Here is a 15387-nt window from a genome sequence, read left to right as displayed (position 1 = left end):
TTTAAGAAATATACAGTGAAATTTTCACTGCTGTGACTAACTCCCAAAAGGCTCGGCAAAAAATTAACTTTTAAACAGAGGAAAACTGAAATAAATGATAAAGAGAATGAGAAGACAGGGTCTTCTCACAATTCAACTCTGCCCCATTATGCCTAAGTCCAGGGATAGTCCTAATTTCTAGACAAGTCAAAGCTAACGCATAAATGCACTAGTGGTAGAAATCCCTTTCCCTTTAGGAAAGGCTACCTTAGTGGCAGGTCATTCTAAATTAGATTAAGAAGGAAATCTGCTTTTGCTAAAAAATGGCCTCAGATACAAGGCAGCCAGGTATCATCACTGGAAATGAGAGTAGAAGGTAATCTATTGCCCTCTGATTGTTGCCAGAGAAGCACAAGTTCATGTCTGTCCCCATTTATGTACGTGCATATTCACAGGGGCCTGTCCCCGAGGCCAGACGCATAGGTATAAATACCTTTCTGGCTCACAGCAGCAGCCAGTGGCTCACCCACATCTATAGAGCCTTGTTTGGTTACCACATCCTACCCCAAGGTATAACTGACAAAGGGTAGAAGTTATGCCCCAGGGGATGGCACCCCATGAGGACTCACCTAGATTATCTGCACCTCTAGGAATGATCACATCCGCATATTTCTTTGTCTGTGGAGAAAGATATTTACAATGCATTAAATGCATTACAATGCGTTAAAGAGAGAAGCTGGCCCAAGCCACTCTCTAAGGGAATGTGGGGAAAGGGCCAGCCTTCTCCAACCAATCCCAGAGAGCAGCAGCTTGTGGCTTTAAACCTAATACATTTTATCCACTTTATCTAATTTATAATAAATTGGCTTTTCCCTGAGTTCTCATTAGCATTTAACATTGTTTCAGCTTACAATCTGCACAGAGAACATGGTCTTTGAAACCAAATATATAATTGCCTCTTCACCACTAGGAAAACCATCGGTTAGTAAAACCAAACTCAAAGGGGAGCAATTCACCTTGGATTTCTATACACAGTTTATCTAGCACGAGGGTAAACCCAAAAAAAAGTAATCACCATTGATGACCATTTTCCCTGGCTCTGTTATGACACAGCCTTAAAAAAAAGAAAGAAAGAAAGAAAAAAAAGCCCACAGACTCTCTTTTTTTTTGTAAAGTTTACTGACATTTTGTGGACCATTTTACAAATAACTTGTGCCCTGGTGAGACCACATAAACGATGCCTTAGGACACGGGCATCTTTACTCTGTGCAGCTTCCACGCCACAACTGCTGAATCGCGACTGAGGCCCAACTTGAACCAGGCAGTTTATCAGGCCCAAGTTCCTGGTTGATGCGGGAATGAGCTGCTCTTCCCTGAGCTGAGTGGCTGGACGGGAGAAACAGGTAGAACAACCTAGAAAATATTTATGTAAAATTCTTAGCTCCATTACAACTAAGTTAAACAGCAGAAAGTTGGCAGTAAACTCTAATCTATGTCCAGTAATCAGTTTCCTTTGTATTCTTATTATTAAGTTAAAAAGAGCAGGAGAGGTCCTCAGATGGATGGATAGAATTGCACAGCTCCGCAGCCACCTCTGCCCTCTTCCCAGAAACCTAATCCTGTGACCCAATCCTCTCCAGGGGAATGAACAGGGCATCAGCGTTACTCAGGCTGACTCAAAGTCTGCCTGGTTCCTGACTGAAACAAATGTCAAGTCTGTTTTGATGCAAAACCTACTAACAGACTTAAAGAAACAAAGAGGCCCCCGGGGTGGGGAGATGGGTGGGGGAGGGGTGCGGATGAACTGGGAGATTGGGACTGACGTATATACACTACCATGTGTAAAACAGATGGCTAGTGGGAACCTGCTGCAAGGCACAGGGAGCTCAGCTCGGTGCTCTGTGGTGACCTAGATGGCTGGGATGGTGGGGAGGTCTAAGAGGGAGGGGATATAGGTATACGTATAGCTGATTCACTTCATTGTACAGCAGAAACTAACACAACATTGTAAAGCGATTATACTCCAATAAAAATAAAAAAAGAAAGAAAGAAAGACGGTTTAGGATCATATTTTTCCACGAGAGGAAAAATAAGTTAATTATTAGGAGAAGCAGAGAAATCCCCACACTCGGCCACACTCTACACCTCTCATCTCCCTGAAGGCATCACCCAAGAGCAGACGAAGACCCAACCTCTCTCGCTTTCTCTCAGAACTTAACCTCACCACTCCAAACCTCATGTCCCTGAGGCCTTCCCTCAACGTTCGCCTGTCTTTCATGAGGAAGCTGGGGTGTTTCCTAGGCTGAGGGCTGATTCGCTAAAAGCTGAGAATTCCCCCGCCCTCACCCTTCCTTCTCTGAAAGCCAGCTCACTAGAGAGTTCCCAGCTGCCGTGGGGAGGCCTGACAGAGCCTGTGCTAGGGCAGAAGTACAGAAGCCTGTTCCAATATGGCGAACCTCCCAAATGGGAACTTACACAGGGACCAATGACAAGCTCGAAACGGGGCTCAGATGTAGTGGCAGAAGAGATTCAGAAGGGAATACCTTGTAGCTGAGGCCTCCTACACCAGTACTCCAACCATCACAGACCTTCTGAAGACCCAAGTGGCTGAGTCTATCCTTGGATACTGATGCACCCTCGATAAAGGGTCTCACACCATGAGCCTACCAAGCAAGAAGTGTACAGCTTGCTGGACTCAGACAGCAGGATCCTGAAGGGGTACCCCAGAAAAAGAGTGGCAGGACAGAGCTCTTGCAGAACACAGTGATAGGAAACAAAGCGCCAAAGGCTGCCCTTTCTTAGGACTTGAAGATAGAGGAGGGAATGAGTGAAGTCTCAGCCAGGGAGCTCAACTTACAGACCTTTATTTGTTTGATTACATTTTAAAGACTAAATTCAATGAAAAACAAGAACACAACTCACTGGCAAGCAGAATTCCTCAAAGGCAGGCTTGACGAATGTAATGTACTGAGATAAAATCTGCTCAAGGTCCCTCCCTCTTTCGCTGATGTCCCTTAATACTAGAAGAGAAGGAAAAACAAGAATAAAGAAAACAGTGCATGAGTCAATGCATGTCCACCTTTCACAAGGCCGACCAGGATCACACAGGCTTCACAATGACTCTGGATGATTCACAAGCCGGATTCCTGAGAGACTTGACCAAGAGCCAGTCAGCAGCAGCTTTGGGAAAAACAAGTTGCATTTTCACGTCTTGCTACGGTCAAATCCAGCTATGCTCTCCAAAGCAAAAGGTTGTCCAGGAAAGGCCAATAGTCTTCTGATTTCAAGCAACATTTGACCCAAATAAAACTTCATTGCGAACCCCAGAAAAAGGCAGGACAAACTCATAATAGGAAGTGGACTGGACCCAGAGAGGTGGTGGGGCTTCCTGGAAAAGGGTGCGGGTTGCCCAGAGACTTCTCCTTTGCCCACCCTGATCCCGTACCCTTACACTTACTTACCTGTGTTCAGGATGGCAACCCTCTGCTGATGTGCCACCCCCGCCTGCCCGGCTCCCACCCACACTTGAGCCCCTACAGGGGGTAGAAGTGGGGCAGAGGGCCCAGCTGTGGCCAGCCACTCCTGCCCACCTCAAGCACAGAGGTCTGCAAAGGGAAGACCTCTTAGTGAAAGATGAGAAAACCATGGTGTAAGAAACCGTGGGCTGGAGCTGTGAAGCTGCCCAGATGGACCCAAACTCACCATCTTCTACCTTCTTCCTCCTGGGGGGGCTGTTATTCGGGGACTTGCAACAAACACTGCTTTTAATACAGTCTTTCATCAAAACATGGAAAAGCATCCAGAATCCTGGTTCTGCCACTGTACACTAACCTCCCTGGGCCTGAGTTTCTCCCAAACTCAGCAAGTGAGTTTGAGTCCCATAATCAAAAACAGCCCCTCCCTACATATGTTTTCAATCTTGGCTATTAACTCTTTCCCTCCCACCCCAAGAGGGTATCAAATCCATCTACAATCATTTGCAAAGGGCTCTCAGCTCCTCTCAATCATTTCTCAGGTAATCGTTTCAGTGTGGGATGAAACTCGCTGTAAACAAACATAGGGAATACTTCTAAGTGAATTTCTGGAAAGCCACGTCTGTAAATAATTCTGTGTTTACACACAGGCGTGCACACAGGAATGCACGCACGTGGGGGAGAGCAGGTAACAGGGAGAGCCTGTGGTTATGGTCCAGGCTGGCATGAAGTCTGCACGATCAGATGGCTAGAAAACTGTCAGGAAGACCCCATTCCAGAAACCCGGGTAATAAATATACTGCTATCACCATTGACTTCTCTACCGGCTCCTCAAATCACAGGGAGTTTTCCCCCGCATGAGCCCTGGCAATAAAACAGTTGGTTGGTCCCTAAACCGTCAGGATTTGCCTCACAAACCCTGCCGCCTGTGCACCCAGCCCAGCCAGGAAATGGTCTTCTCAGGCATTTGGACACGGGGCCCTGCTCCAGCTGCCACCGCCGCTGCTCTGTCAGGGACGCTCGGCCAAGTAGGAGCCCCAACAGGTGCCACGTGGCTCAGCCCCACAGGCCTCCAAGAGCTCGGGCACTCAGGCCAACGGGCTGAGCTCACCAAAACACACAGCCCGTGCGGCCTCCAGCTCTTCACACGTCTCCAGATAAGGTCCAAAGAAAAAAGGAAGCCAGACCAAAAGGGTATCAGAGCTGGGGGGAAAAAAGCAAACACACGCCCGCACTTATTAAGCAGCTTTGACTCAAAAGCCCTGCAAAAGCCTGATGCCGGGTTTGTTTCACAAGACGTGCATTTCACACAACTGCTGACAGCTTCAGCACTGTGGGAACCCCTGTCCTTCCCCCAGAACACACACACACACACACACACACACACACACACACACACTCCCCTTTCACATCGCTCTACCACTGCCCTCAGCCCAGGCCTGCAGCTCTCTTGTGTCTTGCAGACCCGAGAGCATTACCTGTCATGTCACGGGAGACAGGAACGTACCAGGGGGAAAGCAGTGAACGCAGGTGAGTCACACCTGCGTCCGCTGAAGCCCAAAGCCACTTCTTGCCCCATCAGCTACAGCGATGGGGGCAAAACTGACCCAGTTTGAATCCTGACCCCATTAACTACTACCTCTGTGGTCTTAGACAAGTTACTTAACATCTTTGGAGCTCATTTTCCTTAACTGTAAAGCAGAGCCCATAATAGCAACTTCCTCACAAAGCGGTCACTTAGGAAGACAGGGAGATAGATATACATAAAACTCTTCAGCACCGTGGCTGGCACATAGTGTGTATTCAATAAGCCTAAGTTTCTATGATTATGAAGACAACAGGACCTGAGGAAAGCTCCGGGAGAGGGATGGCTCCCTGAGACAGCAGACTATCGGGAGGATGGGAACTGTGAACTCAGGTGAGCAGGCTGGACCCAGTGGGGGTGGAAGTCCCTCAGAGCAGCTGGGAAGGCGGGGGGCAGGGGGCGGGGGCTGCAGTGCAGGAGTCGGGGGCGGACACGTGGAAAGACAGGATGGAGAGGGAGAAACAGGAAGACAGGGAGGAGGCATCCTCCAGCTTCCAGCCTGGAAAAGGAGATGGCAGTGGGTCGGCATGTTGCCCAGACGCTGGGAACACGCAAAACCAGAAGGCATCGCCCACCTCTGCTCCCAAGAGCCTTCCATCGAATTATTACCTTAAACAGACGGGACCCCTCCTGAAGCCAAGGACAACTCGGGGCCAGCCAGTTCACTGCACTGAAACGCCTTCCTCCTCAGAGTCAGGAAACGGGGCCAAGCCAACAACTAAGTCAGAACGAGGTCTGGGCATAAACCGGAAACTCCAGGGACTTAGAACCAGCTTCCTCGTCATCACTCTGACCCTGGCATATTTGCTGGGCTGGTATAGGCCCTCTCAGAGGGGCCCTGCAGGGTAAAGGGCAGGAAACGACAGGTCTACCCTTCCCTGCTTGGCTTCCACTCAGCCCTTCCAAATCAGCTAGTGCTGCTTCGCATCAGCCAAAGCCGAGAACCAAACGTAGAAGGACCCAGAATAAACACAATTCCTCCATGGCTGTCAATTCACTTAAAAAATTCCTTGAGGAGATGTGTTACCCTAGTAAAAGAACACATTGACTATGTCAAGGCTCGCTGCAGCCCTAATTCCGTGTAAACTGGGCACAGAGAGCCATGGCGGGAGAGACTAGGGGTCAGCAGTCCCAGGGCCCCCGCCTCACGTCTTCCCTGTCCCTAATTCAAGGGTTGGTTAAACTCACACAGAGAGCGAAGGCGAAGGCAAGCTCTGCTGGGAGGAAACCAACTCCCTAGAAATACAAGGGGGTCCCTGGGAAGGAAGGAAGTCCTTCCAAGGCTATGAGACTTGATGCAGACCTCCCTCCCACATGAGGGTCAACTTGGAATGTGCCCAGGAGGATGTAACCCACAGACGGGTGAAATCATAGCGCTCACTCAAGTCTCCAGGAATGTTCTTTTGCCCCACAGCTCCCAACTAACCCTCCCTCCCTCTCCCTTACCCACAAAGCACATGCCAGGCATATTTTTTGTCCTAGGTGGACAGAGAGTGAATTTGTAGAAACAGCTTTTGCTGAGAGTGACTAAGCAGTGGGTGACATGACAAGACAGCGGAACGGAAAGAAGGCAGCGACCTGCCCCAGGGGCACCAGGGAAAGCAGGGGGTGAAGAGAACTGACCCTAAGAAATCCCCAGAGAAGGCCACCATCACCTCAGGTCTCTCCCCCATTTCACATAAGGATCTCAGTACAAGAAAAGGAGGGAGACGTTTCTGTTTAATCTACCCTAGGATTATTTGTTTGAGTGAATCAGAGTCCAAGGATGTTGCCACTCCACAAAACGTGGCTCTAATTTCCTGTGCAATTTCTTGCACTTGCTCCTCCCTCAGGCATCACTCCATCCCCTGGGACTTTAGTACCACCTGCTGGACTAATGATGGTACCAGCCCAGGTGTCACCAGCTCCTGAGGACATGACTACTCAGAGGTTCTGACAAGTCCTGAGAGAACACTCGGAAAACATAACATCATAATCTCAGGTGAAGCAGGTTTCTGATCTGCCACATTGATATTTATCAACTAATGCCACCACCAGGCATTTTACCTGCATTACCTCTGATCGGCACAACTATCTCAGGAGTACTAACTAATCCTTACGTGATCAACCAATAGGAAAATAAGGTACAGAGAGATTAAAGCATAATCCGCCCAAGGTCACACATCTACTAAATGGTGAAACCAGGGTTTAAATAATGTCCAGTTTAGGGGGGAAAACCGCGGTGGGGTGGGGATGGTGGTGTGCTGAACTGGGCGATTGGGAGTGACATGTATACACTGATGTGTACAAAATTGATGATGGATATAAACAAACAAACAAACAAACAAATAAAAAGTCCAGTTCATCTGACTCCAATTTTTCCCCCAGTGATGCCTCCCAAATTTGGCAAGCTAATATGGACATCCGAGCAGATCAGCCTAGGTAGGACCTGGGTTTGTGGATGAAGGTGATAAACCAGACCCTGGGGCAGATGCATAAGTGATTGTCAGGCTCAAGCCTCAATTCTCTGTCAAAAAAGATCACGCAATTCTTTTTTTTTTTTTTTTTTTGCAATTCTTATCTGGCCTGTGTAACCCTAAAACACAGGCCTGTCCCCTTCATATTACCCATTTAAATAAAAAAACCCATGCCTGGGAGGTCACAAGAACCACCAAAGTCACAGAGTTAGCAAGGGGTTCTGCTGGGACTAGAATTCTCCTTTTTTCCATCAGGTTACTCCCCCTGCCCAACACCACCGGGGAGGGGAAGTACAACTCCCCTGACTTAATAGAGTGTGACTCCTATTACTTCTTAGGAGGGCAAAACCCAGGGAGTCATTTCTCTAGATTCTGCCATTTCCACTTATAGTTCTTGTGACAAGAGTACTGAACTGGATAAACTAAAAATCTGTTTCATGAACCGGAAAAGAGGAAACTTCACAGACTTTGAGGTCAGAAGGCTCTGGGCTGGAGCTTATGAAATTTGACTCTGCCAACGACTTGCTCTGCGACTAGGAGCTAACCCTGGCGTTTCCTGTGTCACTCCTCTTCCGCACGATGGGGACTCAAACCTTAAGTCAGCTTTCATCCCCCTCCTCAGTCACCCACACCCCACTGCCTTGGTTGGGGTCCCGTCAGCTCTAACTCTGCTAGGAACCTTTCTCATCTCTCCCCAACTCTCCATTGCCCCTCACACCACCCAGCCCTACCTGTTGTCCAGATCAGCAAGACAGTCCTAACAAGCCATGGTGTCTCTGTTTGCGGTACATGCCTTCCTGGGCTGCCCACGCCATCACCCCGCCACATCCAAGTCCAGAACCCACTTCCCCCACAAAGCCTCCCAAGCTCTCTGGTGGAAGCAAGCCCTCTGCTTCGTGTCCCGCAGAGCTGAATTCACAGGCTCCGCTCTCCCACCAGCAAGCAGTTTGGTGTCTTCAGCACACGCAGAAGGAAGGCCTGTAGAGAGAACAACTGACTTTGCTCCCAAGCTGGGTGGACAGAGTGACCAAACCTCCACAGAACTTTCCAGAAAGCGAAGGGCGAGAGAAGCGGGCAGGTGGGACCAGCTGCCCAGAGTTGCAGGCAGAGGGTGTTCCTGCCCCCCGCCAGATGTCCTACAGTGAGTTCCCATCTTGATTCTGACACCTGTGGGGAAATCATAAGGACCTGAGCATTTAACCAAACTTTTCCCCAGCAAAACCAAAATGTAAACTTCTTATGTCATCTCTGTGACCTCACGAGCCTTTCGTTACCTGAAACAATAAGTGACTAATCCCTTCTCAGATGTCACCAAATGTTTGGGCAGCAGGCCATCCCTGGGACTAGACTGACTCAGTTGGGCTGGGCCACGCAGCCACGAGGCTGCCTCGGGGAAGGCACGGGCCCCAGAATCGGGGAGGGCAGGGGCCTGTCACAGGCCACCGACAGGGCCATCAGAGGCTTTTGGAACGCACCTCTGCGGGAGAGCCGGGTGTCCGCATCTGTGTCCACGAAAAGCTTCATCTGGAACAGGTCTCGCACTTCCTGGGAGTAGAAAGCCAGGATCCCTTCGAAGAGCACCACGTCCGCAGGGTAGACGGTAACCGTCTCCTCCTTCCTGCAAACCAGAGCAGATGATGGGCCGAGCCAGGCGGGGGGAGCCCGGGAGGAGGAAACAAGAGAAGCTGTCTGGGAGTCTGGGGTCCCAGCCCCTTGACTGAAAGGGCGCTGAGAGGGTTTAGCTAACACAACCTTACAGAGCCCTCACACCACCACGGGAGACCCAAGAATGAGCGCCAGGACGGCTGGAGCAAAGGTCTCCTGTGACCAGTTCTTCTGAGCTTTCGCCATAAAGCAGATGGGTAGACATCCTTCTCCTTGGAATAAAAAACCTGCTGTTGGGACCTCCCTGGCGGTCCAGTGGTTAAGACTCTACGTTTCCAATGCAGGACACGCAGGTTCGGTCCCTGGTCGGGGAACTAAGATCCCACATGCCACACAGCACGGTCAAAAAAACAAAAAAACAAAAAAACCTGCTGTTGAATGAAGAATAAAGGCAGACAAAAGAAGATGTGATCACTTTTTTTTTTTTTTTCCCCTCTGAAGGCGTCTCCAGGAATGCTCTCAGTCCTGGCATTTATGGAACCTAACACTCTGAACTTTCAAAAACAGAAACTCACAGTTTTCTCCCAACAACTCCACCCCCTCCCCCAGTGCTGAGGCAACTGGGAGGAAGAAGGAAGGGGCAGATGGAGGGAGGGGAAAAGAAAGCTTTAGGTAAGAGGGTGGGAAGGGGAAAGGATTTCTGTGGAGGGAAAGAGTCCCAGTCCTGCCAGGTTTGGCTCTGCCCGGCTCCTACAACTGTCTTCCTTATCAGTAAAGCAGGGACATACATTACCTCATCCATCTACCCACAGGATTGGGAAGCCCAAGGCAGACACTACTGTCAACACGACTTTTCAAAAGCCAGGGGAGTGAAACCAAATGGATAACTGGGGTCTGCTGGGGTCCAGCTCCTCCCTGTCTCAACTTTCACTGCAATCTTATCTTTTGCTTCTGTCGGAAAACCACCTTGCACTTCACCTCAAAATTCACTAAAAGGGAAGTAATGACGCCACTCCAAGGTTTACCACTCACCCTAACTAGCAGACATTTGTGAAGAAACATTTGTGAAGAAAACCAAACAGTTATTTCAGAAGTTCCTTAAGATGATAGGTTTTATCTGTGCAAACACAGCGAAGTCAGCAGCAGCTGGCCACTAAGGAGGGACTTCCTTCCCATAAATATGCTTTGATTCTTTATTGGCTCAGTCCCTTGGGTTCCTGTCTAAATTCTAAGGCAGCACTGCTGGAGCAACTACCAAGGTGGCAGAATATGGAGCATAAAAGACAGCAGAAAAGCACCAGGTTAGTGCAATTAGGAGACTCTCTAGGAAGGTGGTATTAATTCTGGATGCACACAGAACCATCTGGGGAGCTTTTAAAAATATTTATACCTGGACCCTACTCCCCTGGTGCTCTGATTTCATTAGTCTGGGGTGGAGCTAGAGCATGGATATTTTTTAAAAGCTCCCCAGGTATTTCTTTTCTTTTTTTCTTTTTTTAAGTCATGAAACTTTATTTACTTAACAGCAGAGGTTCGAAGTATATTGAGCGGATAAAAATACCAGGAGAAACTGCATCCACGTTGGTATTGGAGAGACGCCTAACTTCTGTATTTTAGAAACTGACAGATGAAGTAGCAATAAAGAAGGAAATGGAAAGTATGAATAACACAATTAGCAAGCATGTATGTTTGTGCGTGCACACAACTTTGTACAAAACTTGGAAATACAACTGCAGCAGGCACAAAAATTAACTGTTAGGCCACAATGGAATATTAACCAATTCCAAAAAGTAGAACTCACTTGTGTATTTCTTTTTATTTATCCTGCTTGGGATTTGCTGGGCTTCTTGAATCTGTGGATTTAGTGAGTTTCATTAGTTCTGGGGAAAATTAAGCTACTGTCTCTTCAGATATTGCCTTTATTCTCTTTCTTTCCTTCTTATTAAATATTTTTCAGGTCTTTTCACTGTCTTTCATGTCTCTTAATCTCTCTTCTGTTTTTTTTTTTCTGTCTTTTTCTTTCCTTAATGCATTAATGAATGATTTCTTCAGATCAATCCCCTAGTGTTTGAATTGGGTTTTTTTAGGTCCATTTTGCTGCTAAATATGTCTACTGAGTTTTAAAAATGTGCCATTGTGTTTTCCATTTCTAGAAGCAATGTTTGTTCTTTTCCCATATTTGATACATTATTTTTAATTTTTTTTCTTTTTTTTTAAATTTACATTTTCTTCTCCCAGTTTCATTGAGATATAATTGACATAAAGCACTGTATAAGTTTAAGGTGTACAACATAATGATTTGACTTACATGCATCATGAAATGATTACCACAATAATGGTAATAATGTTTAGTGAACATCTATCATCTCATATAAATGAAATATTTAAAGAAACATTAAAAGAAATATTAAAGAAATAGAAAATTTTTTGTGAAGAAACTCAGGATTTAGTCTCTTAACAGCTTTCATATATAACGTACAACAGTGATAATTATCTTTATCATGTTGTACATTACATCCCTAGTACTTATTTATCTTATAGCTAGAGTATATACCTTTTGACTATCTAGTTCTCCCTCCCCCTGCAAGCCCATCTCCCCATTTCCCCACCTCCCCCAACTCCCCACACTGGTAGCAATAAGTTTGATCACTTTTTCTATGAGTTTGTTTTTGAAGTATAATTGACATACAATACTACATTAGTTGCTGGTACACAACACAGTGATTTCATATTTCTATACATTTCCAAATCATTACCATGGTAAGTCTAGTTGTCATCTGTCACCATACAAAGATATTACATTATTATTATTGAGTATATTCCCCACATCGTACACTTCATACCTGTGATTCATTTATTTCGTAGCTGGAAGTCTGTACCTCCTAATCTCCCTCACCATTTCTTCTTCCCTTACCCCCTTCCCCTCTGGCAACCACCCGTTTGTTCTCTGTATCTATGATGCTGTTTCTGTTTTCTTGTTTGTTCATTTGTTTTTAGATTCCACATAATACGTGAAATCATATAGTATTTGTCTTTCTCTGTCTGACTGATTTCACTTAGCATAATACCCTCTAAGTCCACCCACATTGTCGCAAATGACAAGATGTCAGCCCTTTTTTAAAAATGTTCCCCAGGTATGTCTACTGTGCAGCCAGGGTTGAGACACGCCAACCCTAGCAGAATGTCAGGTACCGGAAAACAGGGTGCTCATTGTGGTTTAGGATAAGGAACCAAACTGGGCAGAGTTCAGAAGCAAGATGGATAGAAAAAAGGATCAACAAGTGAGTGAAATAATGAGTCACTCTAGGCAGCTGCCCTGGGCCAAGAAGAGGGCAGAAAGGCTCTGCTGGGAAACAAAACACGTGTGTGGGATTCCTAGGGCTCCATTTGGAATACACAGAGTGAGTGCAATGACCATGCTAATTTACCCAGACTGGCACTGTGTGGCAGTGCTGATCAGCTTGCCTAACTGATAAACACTAAAAAGGAACAGGTGGTTTTCCAACTCAACAGTCATGCCTCTTCAGTCCTGGGACAGTAAGGATAACAAACTGCCTGCTCTGTGGGTGGTGCCCCAAAAAGTTGAAATCAATCACTTCCCAAGTCCACATGTAGGTCTAGGTGGGAGAAAATTTAGAAATAGCTTAGAGCTAAAAACAACATTTATTGAGCACCTACTAGCCCAGGATGTGCCAGGAACCTATGGTGCAATATTCTGTTTAGGAATTTAGAGATGGGCTGGGAGGTTCACATAAGAAACCTGGAGTATTAGAGCATTTGGGATTACCTAGCCCAACCTTCTCATTTGACAATTATTCCTTACGATAAAGAAGGGGAAGACCAGAGAAAGGTATTTACAGAGAATAGGTGACTTCTCAGTTTCAGCCCAACATTTGTTTGTAGTCACCATGAAAGACCCATGGGAGGGTTGGGATCAGTTAACCCTGGACAGCTGGGTCCCTCACAAGTGGCCCTTAAGAGTTGGGGGGGACTGCTGTGGTCTTAGGTGGTCACAAAGCTTCATGCAAGAGATGGGCTCTGGGCCACTAAAGAACAGGATTTTAAAATAAAAGGTATGAGAGAGGAATCTGGAGAAAAAAGGGAAACACAGCTGGATGGGCAACTCTGCAGGGTTTTTTTTGTTGTTAATACGTGAACTGGATGGAGCTCGTGCTGCACAAGTTACTCTTCTTCACCTCCTGCCCCCCGACTACACTGGTCAGGCCCTGACTCCTGCCAAGTGCCCTCACTCCACTCCCTTCCATCGGCCCCATATCAGTCTCTCACCTGGGCCACTCCAAGGGCTGCATAAACAGCATTGTGAATCCTCGTTCCTGCCACCAGAATGACCTCTCCATTCCTACATAACTGCCATCTATGGCTCCCTACTGCCAACACGTTTGTCCTCTGGCCCTGGGGTCCATGGTCCTTCCTGATCTGAGGCCTGCCTGCCTCCCAGCCTCCTCCACCTCCTGCCGCTCTCCCCACACACTGACCCCCATCCCTCCACACCTAACCTACTGCAATTCCCCACCAAGCTTGCCCCTGAAATGCCTCCCTACCCATCACCTTGGAAATCCCTTTCCCAACAACTTCTCATGCTTTCCAATGCACAGCTTAAATATCATCTCCTTTACACAACCTGCACTAAATACTCCAGTCCTTCCTCCCTCCTACTCCTCCACATCCCCGTGCCTCAGTCGTCAGGCTGCACTGTAATTCTGTAGCAGTACCCCATCCAGGACTGGAGAGGTGGTGGGCTAGACTGTCTCTTGTCAACTTGACATCACCACCACTCCCCCAAGGCTAGAAACTACAATTCCCAGAATCCCTTTCCCTATATGGTCCCAGCTACTTTGCCAATGGAAAACCTAGAAGATGAAAGTGATTAACACAACACTGTAAATCAACTATACATGAATAAATTTTTAAAATTAAATTTAAAAAGAAAATGAAAGTGAAACAAAATCTGTAATTTTTAGGAGATCACAATAGCTAGACAAGGAAACTGCAGACACTCCATAAGTTCCCATTCAGAGGCTGTGGGCCCGGATGGATGCAGCAGATTCTTGGACTTTGCATGAACCTAGCTTCTTCTCCAGATGGCAGCTCAGGCTGCCATCATTGGGGACGAATGTCTCTGATTCTCTGGCTGCGGCCTCCCAGATCTTTGCTCTCCCAGCCCCCTCATTATTCATGTTAGCTCCAGTTCCCTATTCTAAACACCCCTTTATTCCTGCACAGTCTGTAGAGGTTTGATATAGGAGGCATATCTTGTTCTTTGAATGTCCTGCACAGCAGAATTGGGTCCATAGTAGGAAGTACTTCAGTAGCTACCAGTGAGGGATGAAGGTGAGAACCAAAGCAGCCCGGCTTTCCATCACAATGTGCTCTCTCTTTTCTCCTCCTCCAACCGAATCTTTGCCACACCCTCAAGTTCTGAGAAAGTTCATGAGAAGAGCACAGAACATGTGAGCTAACTGCATTAAAGGCTGAGATGTGTCCTAAAGGAACACACAGGGAGATGAAGATTGGGCTTTCTTTTTCTTTTTTTAAAATTTTTATTTATTTATTTATTTATTTTTGGCTGTGTTGGTTGGGTCTTCTTTTCTGTGCGAGGGCTTTCTCTAGTTGCGGCAAGCGGGGGCCACTCTTCATCGCGGTGCGCGGGCCTCTCACTATCGCGGCCTCTCTTGTTGCGGAGCACAGGCTCCAGACGCGCAGGCTCAGTAGTTGTGGCTCACGGGCCTAGTCGCTCCGCGGCACGCGGGATCCTCCCAGACCAGGGCTCGAACTCCTGTACCCTGCATTGGCAGGCGAATTCTCAACCACTGCGCCACCAGGGAAGCCCCGGGCTTTTAATTATAGAAACATTTGGTAGTAGAAACATTTTAATTATAGAAACATTTGTTTTTAATTATAGAAATATTTGGTATGAAATCTAATTTCCCATTTTTAAAAAATCAACTCAAGAGAGAGTGGGATAAAGAAACCAAGAAGGAAAATGAAAAGCGGGAGGGAGAAACTTTCAAAAGAGCCCAGAACTAAAAACAACACTTACTGAGCCACTACTACGGAGCTACACGTGGTGTGACACACCATTTAGGAGTGTCGAGTGTGCCTGGGAGGTCCCCCGAAGGAGACAAAGTGAGCAGAGAGCTCTGTGTAGCTCTGAAGGAGCTCGGGGTCTGGCTAGCAGGAGGGAAGTCCCCCAGAAGCCCCTTCCCACCACTCAAGAGGGAAGGAGGCTGTAATGGAGGTCAAGCCACTCTGCTATTCCTTATTAGGA

General features: G+C 47.2%; 1 protein-coding gene across 4 annotated transcripts in view; it reads right to left on the bottom strand.

Annotated features, from left to right (window-relative positions):
- Positions 1-15387, bottom strand: part of UCK2 (uridine-cytidine kinase 2) — an 85848-nt gene that overhangs the window by 10819 nt on the left and 59642 nt on the right. For 3 of the 4 annotated variants that reach the window (XM_068541184.1, XM_068541186.1, XM_068541187.1), the window contains 3 exons: positions 8969-9111; positions 2902-2999; positions 609-657 (listed from right to left, as the gene is read on the bottom strand). In XM_068541184.1, coding sequence (XP_068397285.1) covers positions 609-657; positions 2902-2999; positions 8969-9111 — 290 coding nt within the window. Of the gene's footprint in view, positions 1-608; positions 658-1142; positions 1393-2901; positions 3000-8968; positions 9112-15387 lie in introns of those variants that run through there. The other variant, XM_068541188.1, reaches the window with a different exon arrangement.

This window comes from Eschrichtius robustus, chromosome 3 (assembly GCF_028021215.1).
Source record: "Eschrichtius robustus isolate mEscRob2 chromosome 3, mEscRob2.pri, whole genome shotgun sequence".
NCBI classification, from domain to species: domain Eukaryota; kingdom Metazoa; phylum Chordata; class Mammalia; order Artiodactyla; family Eschrichtiidae; genus Eschrichtius; species Eschrichtius robustus.
This window is presented reverse-complemented; position numbering and strand designations above follow the sequence as displayed.